This window comes from Ambystoma mexicanum, chromosome 14 (assembly GCF_040938575.1).
Source record: "Ambystoma mexicanum isolate Mex_15411 chromosome 14, UKY_AmexF1_1, whole genome shotgun sequence".
Taxonomy (NCBI): Eukaryota; Metazoa; Chordata; class Amphibia; order Caudata; family Ambystomatidae; genus Ambystoma; species Ambystoma mexicanum.
The window spans coordinates 29,104,609-29,131,694 of NC_090940.1; the positions used below are offsets into that span (position 1 = coordinate 29,104,609).

A 27,086-nucleotide genomic window follows, 5' to 3' on the forward strand; every position below is an offset into this window, starting at 1 on the left:
AGGACAATCACCCAGAGTTTTCTTGGCAGCAGCAGTTCTCCTCCTCGGTTGGCATTAGCGTGCACCAATTTCAGGTACACCAGGTGGAAACGCTGTCCATGCGACTAGGCTCAGGCTCTAGATCTGTTGAATCATCCTCCCAACTGTTGTCCGAAGCCCCATCGTTTGCGCATCTTTCTCTTTCGAGAAATTCCGTCTCAGAATACTCTGGCTTGTACTGGTAGGGCTGTATTGTTGACATTATGGGGCGAAAAACAATAATTATAGTAATGGTACTGGTATCTGTTCGCACGGGCTACATGCAACAAAGGTAGCCGACCAGAACACAGAAACGAGGCACAGAATACTCAAAAAAAGACTGTTTATGCTTATTGAGGAAAGAGGCGTCCTGCCATTTCTATGGAGACACCTCATTAGCTGATGCGCAGAGAATGGTGACACGAGATGTGCATTTGCGTTGTGAAATGGGTGGTATGCGTCTAGTGATGTCAGCCTCAGGGGAGGGGGATATGATTTAGTGCCGCCAGGGCAGTCCAGCTTGGGTGATGGGCCAACGGATAAGATTATCACAAGATGGCCACGCCCTGCTGCCTGATTTCGCTTGTGTACAAAAGAGGAAAAACTACGGTAAGGTGCATAGGAAATGTTTGCACGATCGATCAACGTATGCTTAAAAACACATGCCCGAACACTCGGGACAATAATATTTCTGAGCGCACTATTCCTTTAATATTTGTATGATGTTTATTATATTTAATATTGTATGTATTTAACTACAGCATCAACAATTATAATAACTATGATGTACCTCACTTTCCATGCAACTTGCTGTAATGTCGATTTAATTATTCTTAACTTTCAATACAAATCAATTAACTTTTTTTAAAAAACTCAAACTCTTTGAACTGCAAAAACGCCTCCTGCACTAAAATCCATAACAGCTATTGAAAGATGGCAGTCCGAGTAGAGTACGGTGGCTCGAAAGCCCCCTCGTGTACTTATAAACGCCAGCGTCCTTTCTCTCTGTCTACGGCTACCGTCTGTCACCACCACTTTCCCGCCAGTGTCTGTGCCTTCAAAGAAGATCCTGCTTAGCCCCGCCCCTGTAAGTACCAAGCTGAACTGTGGCTTCACGGCGCTGCGTCTCCGCACGCGCATTAACACAGAAGACGGCTCGTGTATGCGTTCCTGTCCCCCGCGCATGCGCAGCATGGCTTGCGGAGCGTGGCGCACGCGTAGTGGGGCAAAAGCGGCGCGGGCGTTGATTTGGCTTGGGAGCGCACGCGCGTTCGGGGTGCGCGCGGCTTGTAGGCGGGCGCATGCGCACTGTCTCGGCGGCGCGCGGAGAGAGCAGGGCCGCCGACCCCTAGCTACAGCCATGCCGCTCCTGCACCGCAAACCCTTTGAGCGGAAGCGGCCGCCCGCGGATTTGCGGCCGGATGAGCGCTTCTTCTACTGCAGGGTCACCAACGAGATCTTTCGGGATTACGAGTGAGCGAGGCCGGGGGTTGCCGAGTGGGGGGGCATTTGTTGTGGGTGGGGACGAGGGCAGGACTGAACTTCTTGCCCCGCCCCCTTTTTACCTTGTTGCCCACCTCCACCTGCACGCTGGTTCTTGCCCCCCCACCTCACCACCACTTGTGTTCTTGCTTCCTCTTTATGCCACCCTTTCGCACTGTTTCCTCTAGTTCTGGTGCCATTGTTTCCCTTGCCCCCTCAAGTTCAGTGCCTGCTCTTTCCCTTCCCTCTACACTGCCTCTGCAGGGGCAACTTCCCTGCCTTGCTTCCTGCACTGTGTTTGCCACCCTACTATGGAACACTGGCATCTCCTGCAGTGGAATGCTCTCCACCTGCTGGCCCCTTCACCCCCCCCTGTCTCGTGTCTGTTCTCTCTGCTGTGGCCTCCTTTGTCTTTCTTGGTGGAAACTTGAAAGGGCAGCCCCTCCCCCTCTTTTCTCCTGTAGGGAGGGTAGGACGTGTGTAGTGTGCTGGCTGGGCTTACCCGCACCCACCTCTGCTCGCATGCCCAGTGCTGTGTGGACCTTGCCAGGGGCAGGCAATTTGCCCAGGTCCCAGTTAAAGACTTCCCTGGTCTTTTACTTTCCACATTTGTTGCCCTTCAAGTTTGTCTGTATTAAGAGCCAGGGCAGTGGAACAGCTTTTCATATGCCAAGTTCAAGGCACCCAATCAATCCCATTTTGTTTGTTTACAAGTGTAGGAATGATGAATGTGGGTCAACGTTCACCTGCATCAGATGGGGAACAGGATTTGGTTTACTTCTTGTGTCAAAGCATCGTTACTCAATGGTGGGCCCGTAAACATGAATTCTCAGTCAACACATCTGTAAGGTATAATTCATTTCAGCAGGTATCGAAGAGCTCAGGAAAATGTCCCTTTAATGCACTCCATGTGTCTCAGAACAAAAGGGAGTAGCACGGGAACCAATAGCGATGTGTACATAACTGATATTCATCTGGTGGATGTTCTAACATTGCTGACAGCACCTTCGATTTGATTTATCGATTGGGTTATTTAAGGCACATTTACATGTGGTTTTCGATAAATGCTGAAAGGAAATATACCTTCCATATGAGTTGACTGCTTTAAGATTCGAAGGAGAATTCATGCTTACGGGCCCACCATTGACTAGTGATGCTTTGACACAAGAAGTTCTTTATTAGCGGTCTGAGGATGTTCTCTGCGAATATTGCACTAAATGTCTGATGTTGAAGGTCCTGAGGAAGATGGATGATTGAATTTACCCCTCGTCAAAACTAGCTTTTAGGAAGGTTCAATCTTTAACCAAAAGTACTTCACTCATTGATGGTTTTGTAACCCATCTAGTTCTTGAACATATTCATTTTTTGAAATTGGCTTATAGGTCGGTTAATGTTAAAGGATATTTGTACTGCACACTATAACCACTGGAGTTGGGGGTGGGGGTGAGTTAGTGGGAGTAAGCTGGAAAAGCGCAAGAGAGGAGTAATGTGCTGTTGGCGGCCTTAGCCCGGTAACTCCGTTGGCTGGGCTTGGCGGGGGTTTTACGGTCGGTAGTTGCTGTGCGAGTCTGTGTGGTTTGTTGTGTGTGTGTGGTTTGTTTTGTTGTTGCAGTGTAGTGAAATCTGTGCGGATTGTTGTGTTGTAGGCGTGTGGTTGTTTGGTTAGAGTTATAGAGGTAAAATTGTTAGTGGATGGGTTAATTGGCATTGCTGTCTGGAAGTGAGGTGTTAAACTTCTGTGTTCTCTCCAGGTGGGGTGTGCAAGCAGCTCTGCGTCCCTGTCCAAATCTGGGGCCGTCCGACGCTCGGTTCCTTTCTCACATGGCATCCACTCACATTCATAACCTTGCCCAAGTTTGGCACCGGCCACCTACGTGACACCTGTCTATGCGGGGCAGGCAGGCGTTTGTGTGTCCCTTCAAATCTGGCCCGAGAGCATTCCCAATTCAGTCGGTGCGAGGCATCGGTCAGCCAAGGCTACTCCCTCCGTATGTGGCAGCTGGCCGGCATTCATCATCTTATTCAGTTGCTGATGCATGCTACTGCTCCCAGCCCCTTTGAAACGTGGCACATGCCAACGCTTGCAATTCTGTCCAGGGGCGGCACCTGTCTTCCTTCACAACTTCATCCGGTAGATGCCTGTCTTCCTTCACAACTTCATCCGGTAGATGCCAATGTCCATAACTTAGTTCATGCGTGGCAAGTGCTAACATTCACACAACTCTATACGAGTATGATACCTGGTAGCAATTATGGAGCAGGTGAGGTTGTTGACTAGTGAAGCTGATTTCTGTCCTCATGGGTGTCGCCTGTGTCTTATTCGACTTGGCATTGGCTCTCTTGTTGTAAGAGTTTCTTTAGTCTGTTCTGGATGTTGTCAGTGTCATCCTACACTTTGTCATCCTTTTCTTTGTGTTTCCCGTTCGGTTGGTTAGCTTTTTCAATTTTAATCCGTGATGTTGAAGAGCCAGGTTTTTAGTAATTTTCTGAATTGTAGGTGGTCTTTGGTGTTTCCTATTTCTTTCGGGATGTTGTTACAGGTTTTTGCGGCTAAGTGGGAGAAGCAGGAGCCCCCATACTTTTTCTTAAGGTATGATTTTTGTTCCAGGCGGATTTCGTTGCTTGATCTGAACAGTCGTTATTTTCTTTTGTAGAAATTCAGCTCCTTGTCTGCCGATTGCCCTGTGTGTTATGCACATTGTTTTGAAGTTGATGTGATGTTTGACTGAGAGCCAATGCAGTGTTTTTAGGCCTGGAGTGATGTGGTCTCTTCTGGCTAGATAAGGAGCAGTCTAGCTGCTGTATTTTGGATCTGTTCTCCTGAGATGGAGGCTGTTTGCATAGTTGATTCTTGAGGTATGATTTACTAATTCACTGCTATTCACTCTGAGTTTTATGTAATCTCAGACCATCCTTTGCCCTGAACGGTTAAGCCTCAGCTGTGGAAAGTTGTATTAAAGTGGTTTTGCCTTTTTCTTATTGTGTAAAATTACGCTTTTTATGGTTTTACTTTTTGTTTTATTAAAGAGAGACCTTTTTTTTTTTTTATTTTTTTTTTCCGATTGTACTTGACTTGTATATATTTCTTTAATAAGCACATTACATATTTTTTTTAAAACCTTTTTTATTTTTGTTTTTTTCTGTAACACAATACAACTTCTCACCCACATTAGGGTGGCGCCATTCCCGTTCCCCGCACCCCCATCATGGTGTTCGGTATCGATGTCGGCACATTCTGCACCAAGCCAGTTCCTCGTTATAGGGTGATGTGGAGTGCTGGGCTCAAGTGTTAACAACATCACGGTCAATGTCTAATTGAGGTCTGGTAGGAGAGGCTGGGGCATCCTCAGCCTCTCATCAGGAACAGTGTCAGTGGGCCCCATGTCTGGAGGACGGGTGTGGAGAGGCAGCAGTTTGACAAAGTCAGTTTCAACATCTTGGCAATAAAGGATGTCTTTACACCAGGAGGAGATTGTGGGGGGGGGGGGGCTTGGCGACCCTCCTGCGGGCGAGTGTTAACAGTAGACCTGCCAGTTTTCTTATTGGTGCTGGTAGCATTTTTGTCATTCCTAGTAGGGCTGCCGTGTGGGCAGGTTGAATAGCTTCTCCGATGATTGCTCCAGTAGTTTCTAGAACCTGGTTCCAGAACGTGGTCAGTTTGGGGCAGTCCCAAGCGAGATGGACAAAGTCGGCTGGTGATGTCCCGCATCCCTCGCATCTTGAGGGAGATTCAGGGTGGTGTTTATTGGTCTTGTGTGTGATAGGTTTGATGAAGGAAGTTGAAGTGGATTAATTTGAGGCGTGTGTTGAGTGCAATTTTTTGTTTGCTTCAGGATGAACGACCAGTCCTCTTCTGAGATTGTTGCACTGAGGGACTTATCCCATCTGGTTTTTGCACGGGAGTTGTCGGAGGATGTGTTGGCGGTGATGGCCCTGTATAATTGTGAGACCAGCCTTCCTTCTCCTTGTGATTGTATTACGTTGTGTAGAAGTTGCCAGGTTGGAGTTTGGCGTGGGAAGTCGGGTAGGAGTGCTTCAAATGTGTAGCGAGTTCTGAAATAGATAAAGGTGTCGAGTGCTGTGGTCCCGCCTCTCATTTTCACCTGCTCTGGAGTCAGGAAGTTATCTTCGGTGAACAGGTCTCCTAGGGTATTTATATGAAGCTTTTCCAACCATTGATGGAAAACCCTTTCAGACGTTAGTGGGATCTCCGGTATGAATTTGACGGGGAGGAGGGGCGAGTATCTCGTTCGTACCTCACATTTTTGAGCGAGTTTCTTCCAGATTTTATACATCGACAGTACTACATTCATGGTATTGTTGGAGACAGGGATCTGGCTGAAGAGGACTGCCCTCAGTAAGTTGGGCGTCACTAGGGCTCGCTCCACCTGCACGTGGGGTCTGACTGTCTGTGTCGAGTACCAGTGGCCGAGAAATTGCGCCTGCGTCGCCCAGAAGTATTTCTCCAGGTCCGGAAGGGCCAGGCCTCCGTCATTGGAAGAGTCAATATTGAGTGCGCCACTCTGGCCGGTTTGCCTGCCCATAATAAATCGAGGACCATGCTTAAGGGAATGTTGGTGAATAAGTATAACCGCTTAGGTAAGATCACCATCTTAACTAGGGAAGCTCTTCCCCAGAGGGTTAGCGGTAAGGTTTTCCAACGAGCCACCTTCTCCTGCAGTGATTTGGCGACTTCTTCGTAGTTGTCATGGAACACCTCTTGGTGATTTCGTGACAGTTGTATTCCTAGGTACCGGACTTTGGATGTTTTCCACGTAAGCTGGAAGTTGTCTGCAAATGGTTTGGTCGCGGAGGTCAGTGGGAACACTATGGATTTTGACTGATTGATTTTCAGCCCGGAGGCTGCACCAAATTTGATCACCTCTCTCATGACCAGGTTCAGATTATCCATGGGGTCTCGTACGAATAGCAAGACATCTTCCGCGTACAGGGAAATGATGAGTTTATGTGGACTGATGAGGAGTCCCCTATGTTGTCGCAGTTCCCTAAGGTTAGAGGCAAGTGGTTCCATTACCAAGGCAAATAAAAGAGCTGATAACCGACAGCCCTGCCTGGTACCGCGCTGCAGATTGATGGTAGCTGACTTTGCTGACCCCACTATGATGATGGCTTGTGGATTGGTATATGAGAGGGATAACAGTTTAATGAAGCGTGCACCAAGTCCCATCCTGGTGAGCACTGCGAACAGGAATGGCCACTCTACCGAATCAAATGCTTTCTCGGCATTGAGTAGGACTGCAATTGCTTGCTGGGATGGATCTAATGCCTCTATGACGCCGAATAGCCTCCTGATTCCAAAGGTCTTGTTGCGGCCTGGTATGAACCCTGCCTGGTCTGCAAGTACCAGGGCGGGCATCAGTGGCATTAACCTGCTCGTGAGTACTTTCGCTAGTATTTTATTGTCGAGGTTTAGTAAGGAAATGGGACGGTAGGATGAGCATTGCTCTGGAGGCTTGTCTTGTTTATGCAAGAGGACGACGTTGGCTTCGCAGGTAGACTGGGGGAGAGTGCCTTTTTCTAGGGCTTCCTCTTACACAGGTGCTAGGAGAGGGGCCAGAGTATTCGCAAAGGCTTTATATAATTCCCCGCTGAGGCCATCCGGGCCAGGGGCTTTGGAGTTTGGAAGAGACTTGATAGCTTCAATGATCTCTTCTTGCGTGACCAGTTCGTTGAGAGGCTCTCGTAGCTGACTTTCGACCCAAAACAACTCCGTGCCTTCCAAATACTCGAGTGGTAGATTTAAGTTTCTATTATGCTTGGTCTTATAGAGGTCTTGGTAGTAGAGTCTAAATTCTTCTGCCATTTCCTCGTCTGTGTGTAATAGCACTCCCTGCATGTTGCGGATGCCTTCGATTGGAGTCCGCTTGCGGTCGGCTTTTATTAATTTTGCTAGAAGGGCACCATGTTTTTGACCCTCGCCGTACTGTCTGATTTGGCCGCCACGGTTTAGGAATCTTATTTCTCGCTCTGCCGTGGCATTGAATTTCTGTAGTTCCTCTCTCAGAGCAGCTTTTACTCTCGGGTCATCTGAGCTCGTATTCTGGCGTTCAAGGTTTTTAAGTAGGTCTTCGCTGGTTGCCAGCTCTCGTCTACGAGTTTGAGAATGCCGTTTTCTTTGGCTTGACAAACTCCCCTTAAGAAGCACTTTAGAAGTCTTCTGGTCTACATGAGGTGCGAGCAGGAGCTCCCTCTTCACCAGCTGCAGGAGCAGCTCCACGCAGCCACAAGCTCTGGCTGTCCTAGGTACGCCTGGAGGCTACACCATCTGTATTTAGGCACCCCGATCTCTTCACTCGAAAATCGCACAATTTCAGTTCCTAATTTAAGGCAGCCTGCCCCTGCAGCCTTACTGATCATTTTAGCCCTCTGTGCTTACTGGAACCCCAAAACGAAGTCCAGCACAGCTGGAAATCGAATTGCAAAAACACAAGGTTTTTGCTATTTAAAGATGGCCGACGCCGCCGCTTTTTCTCACTCACCCTGCTTTGTGCCCAAGCCCTAGAAGCCTGTTGCCTTGTGATTGGTCGCCTGTTCCCATTTGACAATGATGCACTGGCAGGCGAAAGCTGGCCCCCGACGAAGGCAATAGACAAAGGCTACCCCCCTGACTGAGCCTGACCGAGCTTGGCCGTGCTCGAGTGCCCAAGTCCCTGTGTAGCAGTCGCTCTCACCATTCGGACTCCCGACACCAGAACTGCTCCAACATTTCTACTTAACTAACGGACGCAGCGGATGAACTTTCGTAACACTATCAATATGTAAGCTTGCCTCTCAGCGCCTGTCTCACGCTCAATAACACAATGTTTCATAGTCATCGACACTAATTGGGTCGACGGTAGCTTGTCCCGCTTTGACCGCGCTTTACTCAGCCGGGGACCCTGTAAGTCAGTCCATTGGCCCTCTCTGCTGCTTGCCTATACGGATTCTCATACGGCCTGCACCTGTAATGCTTGCGCTAACTGGTCACCTTAGAACCAGTCTACAACTAGGCTGTGTCCATTACGTGGCGCTTCTAAGTTCCCCCTCCCCCATAAGTTTCCCCCCACCTGCACTAAGCTAGCCCCCGCATAGTTGCGCAAGACTACCTCTACCTTCATGTGGGAGCCATGCCGTGCTATCCCCTTACCTAGCAAATGTTTAGGGCAGCCTGCAAGCTTACGCTGAACAATACCCACTGCGCCTGTAATGTATTCATTGCCTATGCTTGCTATTCTATGCCCACTGTGCCTGGTGTAATCTAACCATTGCCCATGCTGTAACCTATAGCTAGTGCTTGATTCAGTAACGCAGCACTTGAAGGTCTCTTAATCTCCATATGACAATAGTCACCCTAAAACCGTACAATTCTACAACATTGCATTTGCTCATCAAATCACACTTGATTGCATTGGGCCCTAGGGTCGCTTACAGACCACATTCGATCTGTGTCGTGCCTTTGGTCGCTAACGGACCACACTTGATTTGTGTTGTTGCCTTATGGTCGCTAACAGACCACACTTGATTTGTGTTGTTGCCTTATGGTCGCTAACAGACCACACTTGATTTGTGTTGTGCCTTATGGTCGCTTACAGTCCACATTTGATTGTCATGCCTCATGGTCGCTAGCTAGTTGCTATCTTAAATTTGCCTGTTAGTCGCGCCATTTACAAGCCTTTTTTGCAAGTGTGCCTCAATTTCAAATCCAGCGCTACCTAAATAGCCTGTCTGTCTCAGGGCATGCAAGCACCAGCACAGCTAACATCCACCATCCCCCTAGTGCCTTCATCATCCCGCCCGAATCTATATCTAAACTATGCCAGCCTGGCTAGTATTCATCATGTTCCCTTTCTGCATTATGCATGATTGCACGCCATGCATCAGAAACAGTTATCCTATTCAGTAAGGGACTCGCCAAGCTTGGCTGTCCTAGACACCACCCCGTTCCTTGCCCCACACCCTTCCTGCCATCCCTACCTCCTTTCCCCCACAGTGCACCTATAGACCACAGTACTAAAATCAGCTTTATCTTAGGTAACCCTCCACCGAACCTTGCCACAGATGACTATTCTGACAATATCCAGAAATCACACGATATGCTAGAACACCGCCCTACTGCCTACCCTAACCTCATGACCCGTAACGACAGACTAGGCTGTAGACAACCCACTCTATTCAGCAAAATGACCAACAATTCTACAACTAAAGTCACTAATAAAAACAATATTGCTAACTCTGTACCTCTCAAAGGAGCCCTACTTAATGTTAGATCCCTTGTGGCCCACCCTACGGAAATTGCCGACATCGTCCATTCAGCAGACCTGGACTTCTTCGCCAGCACAGAAACGTGGCTCCATGCAGCAGCAGGTCCCTCTCTAACCCTTGCGGTTCCAGACAACTACTACATCCTCAGGGCTGACAGACCTAATGCCTGTGGAGGAGGTGTAGCACTTGTATTCAAATCCTCGCTTGACATTAGATCTGTGACCTCCCTCCCTCTAAATTCCTGTGAACACTTATCCATTAAAATTCAAACCACTCCTAAGAATACTATCACCCTGGAAGTTCTATACAGACCCCCTGGTCCCATAGGCTCCTTCGAGGAAGATATAACCTCCCTCATAGCTGAAAAATCTAAACCTTTATCACAGAATATTATTCTAGGTGACCTTAACCTGGGTTACAATGATCCCCACGACACTCCAGCATCATCCCTTGCTAATGCACTTTGCGAACACAACTACACTCAACTTAACACCTTACCTACACATCAGAAAGGCAGAACCTTAGACTCGCTCGCTGCCCACAACTGTAACATTACCTGCAAAGACCCCCAACCACTTATATGGACCGACCACCTCCTACTTTCATTTGACATTAGCACTAACAACCCACACCACATACAGTGCCCACCTGCACCAGCATGTCTGATGAGAAATAAGCGGAACATCACCGCTGAAGCCATCATCCCATTGGTTCTACCCACTCTAAACATGATCCCCAACACATCGGACCTAAACTTACTAGTAGAGACCTACAATAACGCCATGACCAAAGCTATCGACCTTGTTGCCCCTCTAAAACTACGTAAAGGTAAACCTAAAGCACACCTTAACTCCTGGTACACGCCAGAACTTAAAATACTAAGAAATAAAAAGTCCAAAATGGAAACCCTTTGGAAAATGAACCCATCAGAGGAACACAAAATCAATCTCACAAATGCATCCTCCCTTTATAAAAAAAGAAATGATTTGCACTAAAAAGGAAGCCTACAATACAAGAATAAGTAATGCAAGTTCCAATACCAAAGAATTATTCACCATCCTGAAGGAGTTAGAAAATCCGAATCCACCTACGGACATGTCCATGAAGGACCAACCCTGGTGCACTAGCATCCAAGATGCCCTTGCAAACAAAATCACTGGCCTACAAACTAAAATTGGAAATAAAAGACTACAACTCTCTAATAGTAGCCCCACCCCTAGCCCCCCTATCCCTAGCCCACCTACCACCCCTAACACTAACGATGGCTTCACCTTCAAAAAAGTAACCGTACTAGAAGTGCAAAAAATCATAACCTCCCTCAAACCGTCAAATTGCAAAGGGGACAGCTGTCCCGCACAGATTATAAAAGATGCAGCAAGAGACCTCGCCCCTTTCTAATCTCATAAACGTGTCATTCTTCACCAATTCGGTACCCAACAATTTGAAACAGTCTTGGGTCCTCCCTCTACAAAACAGACTTTGGACCCAGCCATCCCCACAAATTACAGGCCTATCACAACCGTTCCCTTCCTGTTAGAAATCCTTGACAGAGTTGCTTACTTGCAAATTCAGCATTGCCTAGAGTCCAACCAATTACTTGGATTGTGTCAGTCTGGCTTCCGGCCTCAACATGGAACAGAAACGGCCCTTGTTGAATTTAAAAGTCAGATTGACGAAATCAAAGATAAGGGGAAGGCTGCCATCCTACTCCTTTTTAAATCTCTCAGCAGCCTTCGACTTGGTCGACCATAAAATACTCTGCAACAACCTCTCGTCGGCCTCCCACTTTTCCCCCCTCTGCTGTCATGTGGATACAGTCCTTCCTGGCCAATAGAACTATGAGAGTCTTCTCTCCGGTGGCAGCAGCAGACCCCATCCAACCAGACCGAAACACGTGTCTGGGGTTTCTGTTGGTACTCTTGTTCAGAGGAGAATTGCCTCGCATTTCGGTGCTGGACTGCCCCAGGGCAGGACAAAGACTGATATGTTTGGGATATTTCTTCTCTGTGAAAGATAGTGAGCTAAAGACTCTGGGTAAGTCTCTCGTAACCAGGACTAATGTCTGGCAGAGGGACTCCCAGGACCCCCCTTGTTAAATCCCCATCCCTATCACCTGTGGTGTCACACAAGGCTCTTGTTTCACCCACCCTATACAATATCTTTACAAAGCCCCTCTTTGATAAACTGGATCGTCTGGGTGTCACCTACACTAATTACGCGGATGACACCCAGATACTCCTCACCACCTCGGGCAACTACAATACCGATGTAGCCAGGATCAATTAAATCTTCTCTGTTATTCAGGTATGGATGGCCACACATGGCCTCTGTCTGAACGACGAGAAGACTGAACTGCTCATTGTTGGTTCTCCGTACAACCTACAAAAACTTAGTCCCAACTATTCCAACATCACAATTGATGGCAATACCATCCCGGTCGCCAAAAACGTGAAAACACTTGGCTTCTACTTCGATGCCAATATTAACCTCACTAAGCAAGTCAACTCAACAGCCTCAGCCACAGCCTATACAGGAAAACTAATTAGAGCTTCTAGACCATTTCTTTCCTTTAACAGCTGCCTCACACTAGCTAGAGCTCTTATACAATCTAAACTAGATTACTGTAATAGCCTCTACTTAGGGGCTAACAAAGCGATAATTAGTGAACTCCAAGTCCTTCAAAATAATGCGCTACGGGCAGCGCTAAACATTCCCAGGCGTGAGCACATCTCTGCCACCAGAACTTCATGCAAATGGCTCACTATCCAACACAACATCGATCTAAAAACCCTCTGCCTCACTTACAAAGCTCTCAATCATCTAGCCCCCCCCTACCTGACTAACAAATTCACCATGAGATCTTCCAATGGCTTATGCCTCACAGTACCCAGATTTACCTCTAAAAGAGCCGGAGGCTCGAACTTCACTGTCCTCGCCTCCCAACTCTGGAACACCCTGCCACTGAATATTAAGTCATCCAAATCCTTCCAGTCATTCAGGAAACTTGCCATTGGGTGGCTTTTGACAAAAGTCAACCTTTAAGTTAGATTTAGCTATAAATTGTACATATTGCACATGTCTCATGTTTGTCTTTATTGGTTGCTATTACCTCCACTGTCTGTATATTCTATATATAACTGTTATTCAACTATTACTGCTTATTACCATGTATTGTGCCTTGTAACTTGTACTAAGCGCCCTTTTACTCCCGGGTCCAGAGCGCTATAGAAATAAAATAAACAAACAAACCAACTTTAGAGATTCCCAGATCGTGCTGGCAGAGGGGACTGAGCCAGTGTTGGCTTCTAGGAATGTGTCAATCTCTTCTCTCAATTCGGTAGCAAACACCTCATCTTGCATGGAGCCGGTTTTGAAGCGCCAGCGTTGCAGTGTGGATTTAGGATGGTAGGAGTTAAGGTTTAGGATTATCGGGGAGTGGTGGGAGAGGGTTCTTGGAAGTATGTGGCAAGGGCCATTCTTTAGAGGACCATTTGCTGAGACGAACAGATAATCGATTCTCGAGGTCGAGTTGTGTACCGCCGAGTGGAATGTGTAGTCTCGCATTTCTCCATTGGCTGCTCTCCGTGCGTCTTTTAAATCGAATGCTCTGCAGATCTCAGCTATTTTCAGGCTGACTTTAGATTTAGGTTGAGCTACGGTTCTTGATCTGTCTTAATTCGATCGAGAACCGTTTTTATGTCTCCTCCCCAGACTATTGTAGTCGGTTCTTGTGAGGAGAGGTGTGATAGTACCCTGCCAAAATTATTCGGCCCGTCCACATTAGGTGTGTAGAAGTTAACAAAGGTTATCCTCTTGCCTGCTATAATGCCACTCACCAAGATGGCTCTACCTTCGGAGTCTTTTGTTGTGTTGATTAGGCGAAAGTTAGTGCTCTTGTGGATTAAGATAGCGACTCCTCATCATACTCGTCCTACTCCAGCGAAGTACCTGTGGCAACCCCAGGATTTGGCCCATGTGTGGTCTTTCCCAGGGATTAGTTGTTTTTCTTGGACCATAGCCACGTCAACCTCGTGTCTTCTCAGGTACTGTAGGATTTTCCGTGTTTTGGACGGGATGTTACCCACCCTTATGTTCCAAGTTGCAACTTTGAACGGAGCGAGTTAAGGTATATCTTGGCTTTTGATTGGCCTATGTCTATCAGGATCGTCGAAGCTAACCTTGATTCATCGCCATGATTGCTGTTTGTGAAGTTCTTGTTGGATGGTGCAGTATTACCAGCGATGAGATGAGAGCTGGTGGGGTGGCGAGAGGCAGCGGGTGGGCGGTGCAGCTTCCCCCCCTCTGCCTTTGGTGAACTTGCTCCACGAGCAACCCCCAACTGGCCCGTAAACGAACTGTCGCCGGAGACTTTCCCTGGGGTCTCCAGGCTATCCGTAGCGATCTTCCCCCGTATAACCTTAGAACTTTTTCCATTATGCGGACAACCCCCAACTTGTCCGGGACCCCTCCCCCCCACTTGAATTAGGTAAACAATAGTGTGCAAAGGGCGCTTGGAGCCTCCCAATTGTCCCTGCCTCGCTTTCTTTCCATCTTGATCTTGTTTCGTTGGGTTTGTTGTGGTTCATTAGGGTGTATTGGTCTCCGGTTCTTTAAGGGGGGTTCCTAGGATTCCTTTCTCTTTGGGGATTGGGTTGACGAGGGCGTTGGTCAGGGCATCCATTCTGGTCGAGGAATGTGTGGGCCTCTTCAGGAGATTGGAAGAAGTGGACTCTTCTGATGTGCTGCACTCTGAGCCGTGCTGGGAACAGCATTGAATAGGCCATCTGATTATCCCTGAGCCTTTGTCTGACGTTGGTGAATGCTCTTCTGTGTTTGGACCGCCGGAGAGAAGTCAGGGTAGAGGTGGATTTTGTCACGGTCATGTAGCAGCTCTCCCTTTTCTCTAGCCAGCCGGAGGATGGTGTCCCGGTCTCTGTAATTAAGTAGTTTTGCAATAATCTGTCTGGGAGGAGCACCAGGGGCTAGTGTAGCGGATGGGATTCTGTGCGGGCTCTCCACTATGAACAGATGGGAAAGGGCTTCTCGACCAAAGAGAGATACAGAGTGACTCTACCCATTCTTCCATCCTCGTCTGTGGTTCTTGTTCCCTTACTCCGGTGATGCGGATATTATTCCGTCTAGATGGGCCCTCCAAGTCTTCACACCTGGCCAGAGTAGTGGTCTTTTGGCTCTCAAGCCTGGATACTTTGCTCAACAGGGATGAGACCCGTTGTTCGACTTCATTTAGGCGCTCTTTGTGGGTGTCAATGCAGTGTTGTAATTGGTCCACTTTAGAGGATAGGCCGTCTATTTTACTGTTCAGGCTGCCGATGCCCACCTTCAGCTCAAGGAGTTCTTTTATTTCCAACGAATTGCTCCCCGGTTCCGTTTGCTGCGAGCCTCTCGGTGTGGATTCACCTTCGTCCTGTAGGTGGGGTGTTTTTGAAGCTGTGCCATTTTCAAAGGTCAGTTTCCTTTGCATTTTATCCGTTTTCCCCATCGTAATTTGCTAGATGGATGTAGTTCCTAGGCCTTGACTGGAGGTCTGCTGTAAAGTGGGTTCCTGGTGGAGCCTTAGGAGGGGCAAGGGCTACAATAGAAGGTATTGAAGCCACGGGCGGTGGCAGATGTGGATGCCCTCTGATATGGCGCTGTCTGGTGCAGTTGAGAGGGTTCTGCAGCGAGTATGCAGTTGTGCCAAGCCCGCTCTGTTGGTAAGGAGGAACAGGAGTGCAGCTCTCTTTGAGTCTAAAAGCTGTTCGCCGTGGAACATCCGCAACCAGAGCGAGCAGGCCGTTGATGGTACTGAGGGTTCGCCGAGGCTGCGGGAGCTTCGGCTGGCGGAGTCTCCCCGACAGTGTTATCTCCCCCGCCGCACTTCCATCCGTATGGGCGCTCCGCCCAGGCAGAGTGATCTCACAGGGGGCAGTGGTCGGGTTGTGTTAGTCTTGGGTCCCTAGGGACGTGGGGCCTCCTCCGTTGTGGCGCCGGAGAGCAGGGCCGCCGGAAGCAGGCGGGGGCCGCCGAAGTTAGTCTCCGGGACGGAGAGGGCCTAATGAAGCTTGATGTTAAGAGCGAATAACCACCCCTCCCCGCCCCCGTCTCCAGCCGCCCGTACCTTAGTCTTGGCTCCGGTCAGGGCTTCGCTCCACCGTCGCTTCTCTCGTCAGGTTCCCACGTTATAAGCCACCTCTGCCTCTCGTCGCGTCGGAGCACCGAAGCGTGTGCGGCTCACCGCCTCTGCCTACCGCGCCTCGGTAGGAGGCCCGGCGCTGCTCCAGGGCCTGCCGCTACCAGCCCGTGTCACTCCCAGCGACGATCCTCCGGCTGATGCCGGCCGAAGCGGGCGACGGGGAGCCGGGGCCGCCGGGATTTCGTTAGCAGCTTGCACTGATGGTTCACCTCCGTCCGCGCTTCAGGCAGTGCAGCCGCCCCGGGGTCTGGGGCACCAGGAACGCCCGCACCGCAGGAGCCGCTCTCACACCGGGGCAGCCCGCCAGGCCCACGTGGCTCGCCGGGCCCCAGCGCCTGATGGGTCGTATTGGCATGCAGCAGAGCCAATTTTCCTCTGGATTTGGAGGGAGGGGAGACAAGGAGTTTGGGAGCCGGGGACAATACTTGGTTGGGTATAACCAACCCTGGAACAGCATGATTCGTTCGGATTAATCCGGGAGCTCAAGCCTTGGCGGCCATTTTGGGTGGCCCTCTAGCGCCCTCTATGCACATTACATATTTTTGACACTCATGTGATCATGACTTATCTGGGACAAGTAGACTTTATCCAAATATGAATAATCAATAAAGTGACTAATGTGACAAATTCTATCTTGTGTGACACCCTCTTTGTGTGTTTCTACTTAGCTTTTGCCCCTAGTGTCAATGAATTGAAAGGGTCATTCCATATGGAGAGGAGCATTGGCTGTTCCTCTCATGGGTATAAAGCCAACCTGACCTTGGGGTTGGAGTCTTGGAGTATTTTTGAAGCATTTTTAGATATTTATTTTTTGTATGTTTTGCGACTTTCCATTTCTTTGATACTTGCATGTCTGAATCATATTTGCCTTGTTGTACACTGTGATTGTTAATGAGTTGTGAGATATAATTACATGTTCTAAATATTCTGTTCCCATAACACTATTTATCGGTAATAAAATTTGAGTGAAATGAGTAACTGAATTCAAGTGATGAAAGAATCCATATTCAGTGACTAATGCTTGTTGAGTACATTGAATGTTATATCCCTCATTTACTGAACGAGATTTAAGATTCCAAGAAATGGTCATGTAGTGGTTGACAAATAGTAGTTATTGGTGTAAATGAGCGATCCCGACGGGAGCGCATTTTGTGTGTATGTATTCTATCCCCAGTTCCTTGTTGTGCAGAGGATACGTTCCTTCTGTACAGTCTGAAGCCAACCTTTGCTAGCTCTAGCAGTCCTTTGGATTCCACACGCTTGAGCAATTCTTTGTACGTGTGGTTCTCCGGGATTCTTGCAGGGTATGGTAGGTTTGATAACTGTCTGTAGTTAGTGGGGTCGTCTTTTTCCTGCCTAGTTTTTTTTAAACCCTTAAGTCCAGAGGACAAGCTATCTTGTCATCTTGTCCTCCGCAATACTTATCTGGGGGGGTGGATCCCCCAGGTGTGAAAAAGAAGACTTCCCCTTCTGTGCCTGGGGGTTGTTAGTCAGCCCTGATGACGGTGCACGCTTCGTGCACCAACGTCATCAGGAAGTGATATTTACATGCTGAAACCAAAAGGCTTCAGCATGTAAATATTGCAGCCACGCCTTTGCGCACTTTTTGAGCATTTCAAGACAGATTTCCTTGAGAGCTCATTGTAAAGGGGGAGAGTCTCCCCTTTCCAACGAACCTTCAATCAAGAAAATTGCTTGTGGGGATCATTCGATCCTCAAACAGCAATCGCCAATGAACCACCAGGGAATTGATTTTGGGGGTGGGGGGTGGTCTGGGGGGGCCAGGGGGGAATCCAAGCCAAACAGCCCCTCACCCCCACCAAAAAAATCAATTGAGCACAATGTTTTGCCTTCTTTGGGGGCAGATGGATGCTGTTTTGCACCCATTTGTCCCCATGGAAGGCAACAAAAATGTCTTACAAAAAGGCACACTGGGGAGGAGGGGGCATATAAGGGAGGCATGGTATCAACAGTAAGACAGACACAAGTGACCACTGTTCAAAGGTTTTTATTGAACTTTTAAAAAGGGTTTGAAAAACGCCTATCTAATCCTAAATCTACAGATGGAAGCAAGCTACAACCATCAAATGATGTCGTAGTGGTGTCTTGTCAAAAATAAAAGGGCCTAAACTAATTACCAAATCCTTGCCTCTAAATACAAATACTGTGGGAAACAGTGTTTACGCGAAAGCGTTCACAAATGATATGTCAGGATGTTGAGGCTGTTGGCCTCCCTTTGCCACGTTTTCAGCACGGGACAAGGTGGTACACTCAAGCTTAGCATAGTCTCTGGCTTCTTTGGCACAAGGATACAGTTCAATCATTCGCATCAGGGCCTTCCTTGCCCAAGTCTCTTTGCCTTTCAAAGTCTTTTCTTTCAGAGGGCCTGATGTGACAAATGAACAATACGTTATTTTCCTCTTAGGATTTCACAAGTACTCAATGTCTCATGTGTTTCACTATTCACCTCGGATCCCCCTCAGCTGGGCTCAGATCCTTTTTAACACAATGTTCAATTAGGTTTCCCTCTACTTTGCTTGGACCAATTTTAATTTTAGACCAATTTTAATTTTAACATAGCTTGCTTTAACCAAAAGCTCTTAGCTGTCTTCCCTCCCCCGGGCTTGGACCAATTGTTTTCTATTTTGTCATCAACTTTCTGTATGTTATTACAATCAAAGACTTTCGATCGTGCGTGGGATTTTGCTTGACCCGTTGCAGGACCACTTCAATTTACAATTCTTTGTCACACTTTTGGCTTTTGCCACCTTTCAGTTGGATACATTAGAGACTTTCGAATGAGCATGCGTGCAGTGCCGGACCACTCTGTCTAAGCCGAAGGTATCGTATCTTGGCTTCAAAGTTCAATCACTCATCTGTTCAATTTTACTCGCGTTGGTTATCACATACGTCTCATACACTGTTAGCTTCAGCGTTCACTATACAATGTTTCTCCTTGCAACCTTGGCTTCAACACAGACTGGTCTGGTATCCGTCTCCCCAACTCACCGGCTGTGCTGACTTCAGTGGCGCTGCTTTGTTGTAGGAGCCAAGGAGAGCACCACAGAGGCAAGCAATTTTTATATTTTTTAATCTTTATTTTTTTATTTTTTTTCCGCCTTATCTACGCGGTAGAGCCCTGCGTACCTCCGACACACAATGCAGGTTTCTTCAGCCTTGTTTCCTGGTCTTGCGCTTTCTATTCTCGAAGGTTCATGAAGGTAACGGTTCCTTGTTGAAAAGGTCAAAGGCACTTCTCTCCTTGCGATCCCCTTCTGTTTTGCTGTCTTTCGCCTCATATTAAACTGCCATCTTGGAACTGCTGTTTCCTCGTGTGCTTTGCCTTGCTCAGAGCGTGCTTTTGTGCTCCGCCTTTTATCTCTGTGGGGAAGTATAATGGAAGTTGGATTTGTAATGGTCAGTAACTGCATGACCATTGTATTGGGAAATGTCAGTAGTCCGTTTTCTCTTATAGCGAGCTGTCAGCGAGGAAGAGTTTGTGTTGGGAAAAGGTGGTAGGGGGGCGAGTTCCTAAGTATCCTATCTGTTCGGATGGGGGTAAAGGTGTTAGAGGGAAGGGGAAACCACTTCTCTCCATCCAGTGTCACACTCCCCGAATACCGCTCACAAAGGTGACTCCTGCATTGGTCCACCCTCAGGAACTGGATACAAAAGCGCTGGCTGTCATGGCCACCTGGATGACGGATCCCGGGGGGACTAGCTGTTGAGACACCTTCAGGTTTCTCACAGGCATCAGGGAGCTCTCTGTGGTCCAGCTGCCCCCAGAAATCCCCCCGAGGGGGGGGCAGTTTCCTGCTGCCCTGGGGGGGGGGCACAATTGAGGGTCTAGCCCCAATTTGCCACCCCAGGGAAGCAGCAAGGACCACTAGTCCACCACGGATATGATCTGTGGGTGGGGGGTCAGGCCATTCGGCCCCAGCCCCAAAAAATGCAAATTGGTGCAAAACATTACACTTAAAATATAGTGGAGCGCTTGGGGAAGTTGGGGTATCGGTGGTGGCCCTGTGGTTGTGGGCCAGCTCCCTTGGGATTCTTGCCCCCCCCACCCCCCCCAGGATGGGCAGGACCTTGCTGCTACCCTGGGGGAGCAAACTGGGGTTCTGTGCCCATTTTGCCACCCCTGGGTAGCAGCAAGGACCACTAGGCCACCAGAGATATCATCTTGGTCGTGGGCCCCTCCCAGGCCCTCCTCCCTACAAAATGCCAACAAGATGGCATAATGTCGTTTTGCCTTCTTTGGGGGCAAATTAGTGCTGTTGACCTAGGCAAAACACTAGGTCAATTATGCCAGAGGCACATTTGGGGGCATAGGTGGTCTGGCCCTATACCTGTAGGCCCTGCCCCCTCAGGAATCTCTCCCATTTATTTTATTCATTTATAGAGCTGTGAAAGCCCCCAGGCAACTCGCGCAGCAAAACCAAAATCAGATGTACAAACAGGAACGGGACAATCGGGCTCCTAGAGATCCAGTGTGGAGAGCTGGCAGGTTACATGAACAGAAAGGATTTTAGTGCTCTGCGAAAGGCCAGTGTTTTTTTTTTTTCTTACAGCCTGATAGCAATGGGAGTGCATTCCACTGCTTGGCTGAGAACGATTGATCGTCTAAAGCCGTGACCGCTATCAAACCAAGATTGGAAGAGCGCAACTGTCTGTTAGGTACGTGTTGGCGGATTAGCAATTTTTTTTTTTTTTAGTTAAAGCAGTGCTGACCCAAAACATTTACAAGGGGCCTGTTTTAAAGGTAATGCACGCACCAGTAACCAATGGAGATGTCTTCTATGGATCGACTTTGTTTTTCTTGGGATTTTCTTAATGCGTACCTCAGTATTCTTTATGATCTGACATTGGCCCCAACTAGTAGGGCATTACTCTAGTCTCCTCTCAAAAGCTTGGTTGCTCGGGCTATGGCAGTGCAATTCTTTTCGTTCACGAATGGTCGTATATTGTGAAGGAGGCGGAGGTAGTACTGACAACTTTTGCTGATTTTATTGATTTGCGCTTCAGCACTCGTGGATGATTCCAACAGAATGCCCAGGGTTTTTGCCTTGCCTTCCACTGGTATGATGCAGTTTTTAATGTTAAATCTTTGGTAATCGGGACTCAATTTGGAAGGGGCAGATCCTTTCTGCTTCCGTGCAGGGGCTAAATTGAGGGTCTGGTCCTGTTTTGCCAAACCTGGAAGCAGTGAAGAGCACCAAGGCACCAGAGAAAATATTTTGGGGTTGGGGGCTGTTTTGCCCTTTGCCCGCCGGAGTACCCCGGCCTGTCCTGGATTTCTGGCCGGGCCACGTTTGAGCTTTACCCTCCAGGGAGAGATGGGGGACTGCCAGGGCTCCCTGGGACCACTGCTCGGCTTGTCACGGTTGACCCACACATGGGAGACGGGCGACCAAAGCTGGGGGCACTGCCCTCCTCTTTCCTGGAGCTCTAGCCATGCTGCATTACAGCTTTTCCCTCGGGGGAGGGACTGTGACCCTGCTGGTGCCACCTGGGACTGCCGCTGGGCCTGGGGACCGGTGACTCGCATTGGAGACCAGTGGCTGGGGACATCACCGCTAGCCGTCCTAGAGTTCTGGCTGGGCTGCACTACTGCTTTTCCCTCCAGGGAGGCATGTGGACCTTGCCGGGGCTCCTTGGGACCGCGGCTGGGCTTGAGGACTGTCAGCCCACAAGGCGCCCAAGGTCGGGTGCAGCATCCCCGGCTGACGTGGAGCCTGTAACTGTGCCGTGTTACAGCTTTTCCCTCAGAAGTGGTTGACTGTGCAAGGGCTCCCTGGGACTGCCGCTGGGCTTGGGGGCGGTCGACCCACATGGGAGACAGGCACCCAAGTATGGGGACATCACCCCCGGCTGTCCTGGAACTCTGGCTGGGCTGCATTACAGCCTTTCCTTCCAATGAGGGATGGGGACCTTGGCGGTGCTCCCAGGGACTGCTGCTAGGCTTGGGGGGCCATCGACTCACATGGGAGACGGGCACTCTCACTGAGCTGCATTACAGCTTTTCCCTCTGGGGAGTGATGGGGAACTTGCCGGGAGACCCTGGGACTGCCGCTGAACTTGGGGACCATCAACCCTTTTTTTTTTTTTTCTTTTTTGCACAGGTAAACCCACCCATGCATGTGCCTTACCATTTTCATCGGGACACTGGTGGGAAGTTAGGACATGTGGTGTTGTCTGTGTGTTTCAGTGGTTTCCTGGTGGCAAATGTCTGCAAATTGTGGGGTTTTTCCTCTGCATTTTGGACTTGCTGGCCTTGTGGGTAATACATTCTAGGGCGATTTGCGCAATCCCACAGGTGTCTTCTATTCAGGAATGCCTGGGGTTCTGTGTTTTCCTTGGTGGCTGTGACACCCTAGTCCCAAATCTGTGGGTTGTCCACAAATCCAAATCCAGTCTTCCCCAGGGCATTTGATGTACCAGTGGTTTAGCCTTTTCCGTTTGCGCCTTGTTAGGTGCCACTGTTTTCGTCGGGTTACCTGACAGAACGTGGGAAGCTAGGACATTTGTTGTTTTCTCTCGGTTTTGATAACATTTGCATCCATTTCCTACTGCTTTGTTGCACAACCCTGTTGTTTCCCAAATGTGACCTCCATTTAGTTGCAGCTTTAGCGACTGTACGCTTTTGTAGCTTGCTCAAGTCGCCTACCTTCAAAAGGTCTGCTTGTGTTCTTTCAAAGAATGTATGCTTGCTATTTATTCACCATATTCGTTTTCCTTATTTTCAAATGATCAGTATGTCTGTTTAGGCAGTCAGCATAAAAATCCTGTGTACCATGTCTGTTTTTGGCTCGTGGTATTGCTTGTTTTGTGAAACATTACAAAAAATGTTGTAACTAGAAGAGTCGGTGCCTTTGGCGCGGGAGGGGGGGGTTGTAGAAGTGATTTGCTTTTCCCAGTGTTCACAGAAGCCATTACCTTACAAGTGCAAACATGTACAGCGCATACTTTTTTTGTCACTTTTCAACTATGGGAATTTTAGGTACATAGTTGTTGCTGACATGCGCAAAGGACCCCTTCCTGAACTTAAAATGTTATCTACTTTTCAGAATTATGCCTTTCTGTGTTACCATTGAGCTTTCCTACCCTCCTCTTCCATTCCGTCCTTTCATGTCCTATTGAAAAAGAAAAGGGAAAAATCGCCTACCTCTCTCAAAACGGATAGTAACCTTATGAAACATTTCTTTCCACTCAACCTTGAAAGCTCGGAAAATGGCCAATTCAGAACTGTAAACAATTTGTTCCTAGCTCTTAAAAGAAAAAAAAAACACAGGCTTCAGTGTACAGCAAATTTGGTGACTTTTGTATTACTTTCTCCCACCCCCTCCCCCTACCCTACAGCAAACGACTAATCATTGGTGGTGTTATGACTGCCTACATGTGGGAAGAAAAGGGTGCAAATGTGGCTGGGATATCGCTTGTAACAAAAAAGTAAAGGATTGGCTGCAACATACCAAAATCTCTATAAAAAAAAATAAAGAAAAAAAAAAAGGTTCACCACTGGGAGCGAAAACCTGCAGCAGTTAAGGGGTTAAGAGCGATTTAATATATGGCGGACTTATATGATTTTGGCTCAATGCCAGTCTTCAATGGAAGAATTGTTTTTTTTTCCTGGAGTAACCTCATGTGGGTAGATTCATCCATGCTTCAGGTTTCAAGTGGGAACAACAGATGTTGATGGTCTGTAGTCCGAAGTACTTTAAAAAAATAAATGTATTTAGCTGTTTATCTTGCAAAGCAAACAGTTATCTATACATCGCAATTGTACAACAATCGATTGTTACGAAATCATTTAAAATCACGTCAAAATACAATTATTACTTTAAAAAGCTTCAATTTATGTCAAACGTGTCCATATCTTAACCTATGACTATCACTTTTTTTTTAATCTTGAGTACAAAGATTCTGTAAATTTCCCTGAAGCTATTTAAAGGGAGTGCTATTGGCAACTAAATAACCACCGCCCACCATGCTTCCTGTGAGTGTGGTGTAATGATTTCAACTACCACATACCAGGGCTCTTCTCTCGGCTAGAAATGCACAAGTGTTTCTAGCTCAGCGTGCTTACAAGGTCAACATCCTGTTCGTCTCATTAAGCTATGGCCATAGAACCTCTTGTGTAGGTGATAAGTTTAATCACATCTTGGTTCTCATCAAAGAGGATTCTGGGAACTTTAATAGATAAGGGGCTAATTGATTTAAGGCTTTGGATTCTCTGCTAAAATTCAGAAAAGCTTTATGTAACTTAAATTCTTCTAGTGTGACTATCCAATCACTTCTCCAGAGCTTTTTTTTTTCATCGCTTCTGGGTATTTACCTGAGAATCCAGATCTTTGATGATCCTGTAAACTCATTTTTTCCATGGTAATATAAACTGGTTTACATCTCTGGACAGAGCCTGAACCAAAATGGCTAAAAGGGAGGAGTCCTCAACAATTGGGCTTTTTCTCAGGAAGGATCGTTTTTTTCCATTGAACCATGGCTTTCAAAGAAAGTATCCTCAATTGAATCTGGTTACTCTTGGGGAGGCCTACCACTTATCCAATGAAGTTCTTCCAAGAGGTTCCAATTCATATCCGCTCATGTAGGCTTCTGCACCGTAAGTATTTACTGGCACAACTTTTGCCTTATAGAATTGTAAGACTGAGAGAATGGTAAATTTTGCATACTTTTGAGAGACGAGTAACCCCTGACAGGCTTGAGACTCCACCCTAAGCCAAACTAGACCGACATTTCTATATCTTTTGGGTCATTGTTGTTGGGGAAAGATTTCATTTATGCGCAAATTTCCCTCCATTTATGGACCTCCACAAAACCTTTTGCTTTTGTGTGGTTATCCCAACCTGACTTTTTCCAGTGGAGCTGAGCCTTCACCTGAACTCCCCTGGGCTTTTGCTCACTTGTTATGGGGGAATTGACACGTCTTTCGTACTGGGTAACTGTTTCCCTTAGTCTTTGAAAATGTTGACATTTCTTGGTAACTTTTAACAGTGCACAATGTACCTTCCGGTAGTGTTCGCTGGGGTCCTTTTTTGTGTTCTGGCCCTAGACACCCTTAAAGGATTTTTTGGTGATTTTACGAATGTGCCTGGGACAAACTGGTGGCAGCAGTTACTTTTCATAATGGTTTACTTCTTTTTACCGAATCATACCACGTTTACCACAATACTGTGGCCAGGTCTGAAAATGGCAGAGCCACAAAGTATTTTTGTTCTGTCCATGGCCATTTTGTCCCTTGCCTTCACCCAGGTCGAGTAACCCGGGGTTTCCTTATTTAAACATGCAGCCTCCTGCGAAAACGGATCTTTCACAGGCTTCTGCCTGTCACGTGCGTGTGCCGAGGAAGAGGGCTAGGACTGTCTAGTTCCAATCCACACTACTGGTGCCAGGATGTTTGGAGTGACTGAGACCACTGTGGCCGTGATTGGTCTGTCTAGTATGCCTGCAAGAGAGCAGATCTTCTATTGGAAGTCCTTGCTTTTGGCATGAAGTTAATCTTGGATAAGAGAAGGAGCTATGTAGCTGTTCCAGGTCGATCACCTGTGTTCTCACCGAACTACAGAAGGAGCCATGTCTCCTACATGAATAAACACTTATGAAACCGCCAAAGACGCTTTGGAAGGTTTTGACACCCTTCGCCGTCTGCTGTCCCGTCGGACCCCTGCTTTTTTCTTCAATCAAGAAGGCCTGCCAAGGCGCTTTTGAGTAGTGAGAACAACTTTTCCCGGCGCCCTCCTGCTTACCCACTGAAAAAGCTCCTTCCTGGGCAATCTGCAAACTGTCCAGCTCTACCTTCCGGTAACCCGCAGCACCAAAGCCGTCTCGAGTGCAGACAGACTTGGGACATCACTTGCTTGTGGTCCCATGCATTCTCCTGCCATATTTCGCAGGCATAGCTCTTCTGGCTCCCATATTAGTAGAGTCCGTAATGCTGCCCGCATCCACGATTCCAGAGGCACTACTTGGTGGGTACGGTTGCTATAGTTACCCTACTGTTCTGCTCTCTTGTGCACTGAATCCAGCTGCATCTGAATTTTCTCCCTAACTCCTTCAGTCCTGTCAGGGACGATTGTTCTCCACTGCAGCCGCTGAGAGCCGGAGTGCTGCGAGAACTGCAGGACTAAAACCTACCAGCGACCTCGACTAAACTGGCGTAGTTTGGTCCGCACTGTGCTGGGGGTCGATGAGTACTTGCATAACTTACCGGTGGCCCCCTGGCACAGCAAATTGTTTTTACATACAAGTATCCCTTAAAGGTATTCGGACCTGGCTGGGTTAGCTTGCACTCTCTAGCTATTCTCCCCTTTTGAAGATTGCTTTGCTTTCACGGACAGGGCCTACTCAAATAGTGGGAACCAATTCTTCATTGCCTCAAGCCCCTTCTGACTTGCTACAAGCCCCTACAAGAAGACCCAATCTGTTCGCACTTAAGTAGGCCACTATCCCTTTCAGAGTTCTCTGTGCACCTGCTCCAGTGAAATCCAGAAGGAAGATGCTGTTGGCCTTGGCAATGCATGCCTTCCTGAAATGTGTAACTGTAACATGCAAGCTTAAAGTATTCTTGAACACGCGCCCGGATACCCCCCGGTCTGGCGCGTGCTATAAATAAATAAATAAACAAACAAAGCATTAGTCATAATTACCGCTTCTTGGTGGGTACCCGCCCCAGCTGTTAACCACATCCCAAAGATCTGCCTTATATATTAAAAAAGGGTTGGGGTGAGTACACAGCCTTGTCTGACTCCCTTCTCAATCACAGTGCTTCTTGACAGGTCTCCTTCTGTATTTAGCTGTGTTGTCCGTATATAGAAGTTGTAACATACTTAACAGGCCGCTGTCAATATCCCATCCAGTTAGTTTTTTCCATAACTTAAACGTGTCTACTTTCTCAAATGCTGAGGAAAGATCTAGGGCCACCATATGTAATGTGCACCCTGACTTTCCCCCAGGCAGTGACCTACACGCAGACACCGCTAAACCACTCAAAATCATACCAGTGCCCTTTCTGTATCCATTCTGCAAGGTACTAAAAAGCCACAAATTCTCTCCCCACTGCGTTGGATCTTTTAAAACCAAAGTTGCTAATCTTTTGAAGTATCAGTGCTATGGGGCC

At 47.8% G+C, this 27,086-nt stretch overlaps 1 protein-coding gene across 1 annotated transcript in view; it reads left to right on the forward strand.

Moving 5' to 3' along the window:
* The first annotated feature begins 1,314 nt into the window (after positions 1–1,314).
* Positions 1,315–27,086, forward strand: part of BAZ1A (bromodomain adjacent to zinc finger domain 1A) — a 956,777-nt gene continuing 931,005 nt past the window's right edge. The window contains exon 1 of the mRNA XM_069638454.1: positions 1,315–1,491. Coding sequence (XP_069494555.1) covers positions 1,379–1,491 — 113 coding nt within the window. The 5' untranslated portion in view covers positions 1,315–1,378. The remainder of the gene's footprint in view (positions 1,492–27,086) is intronic.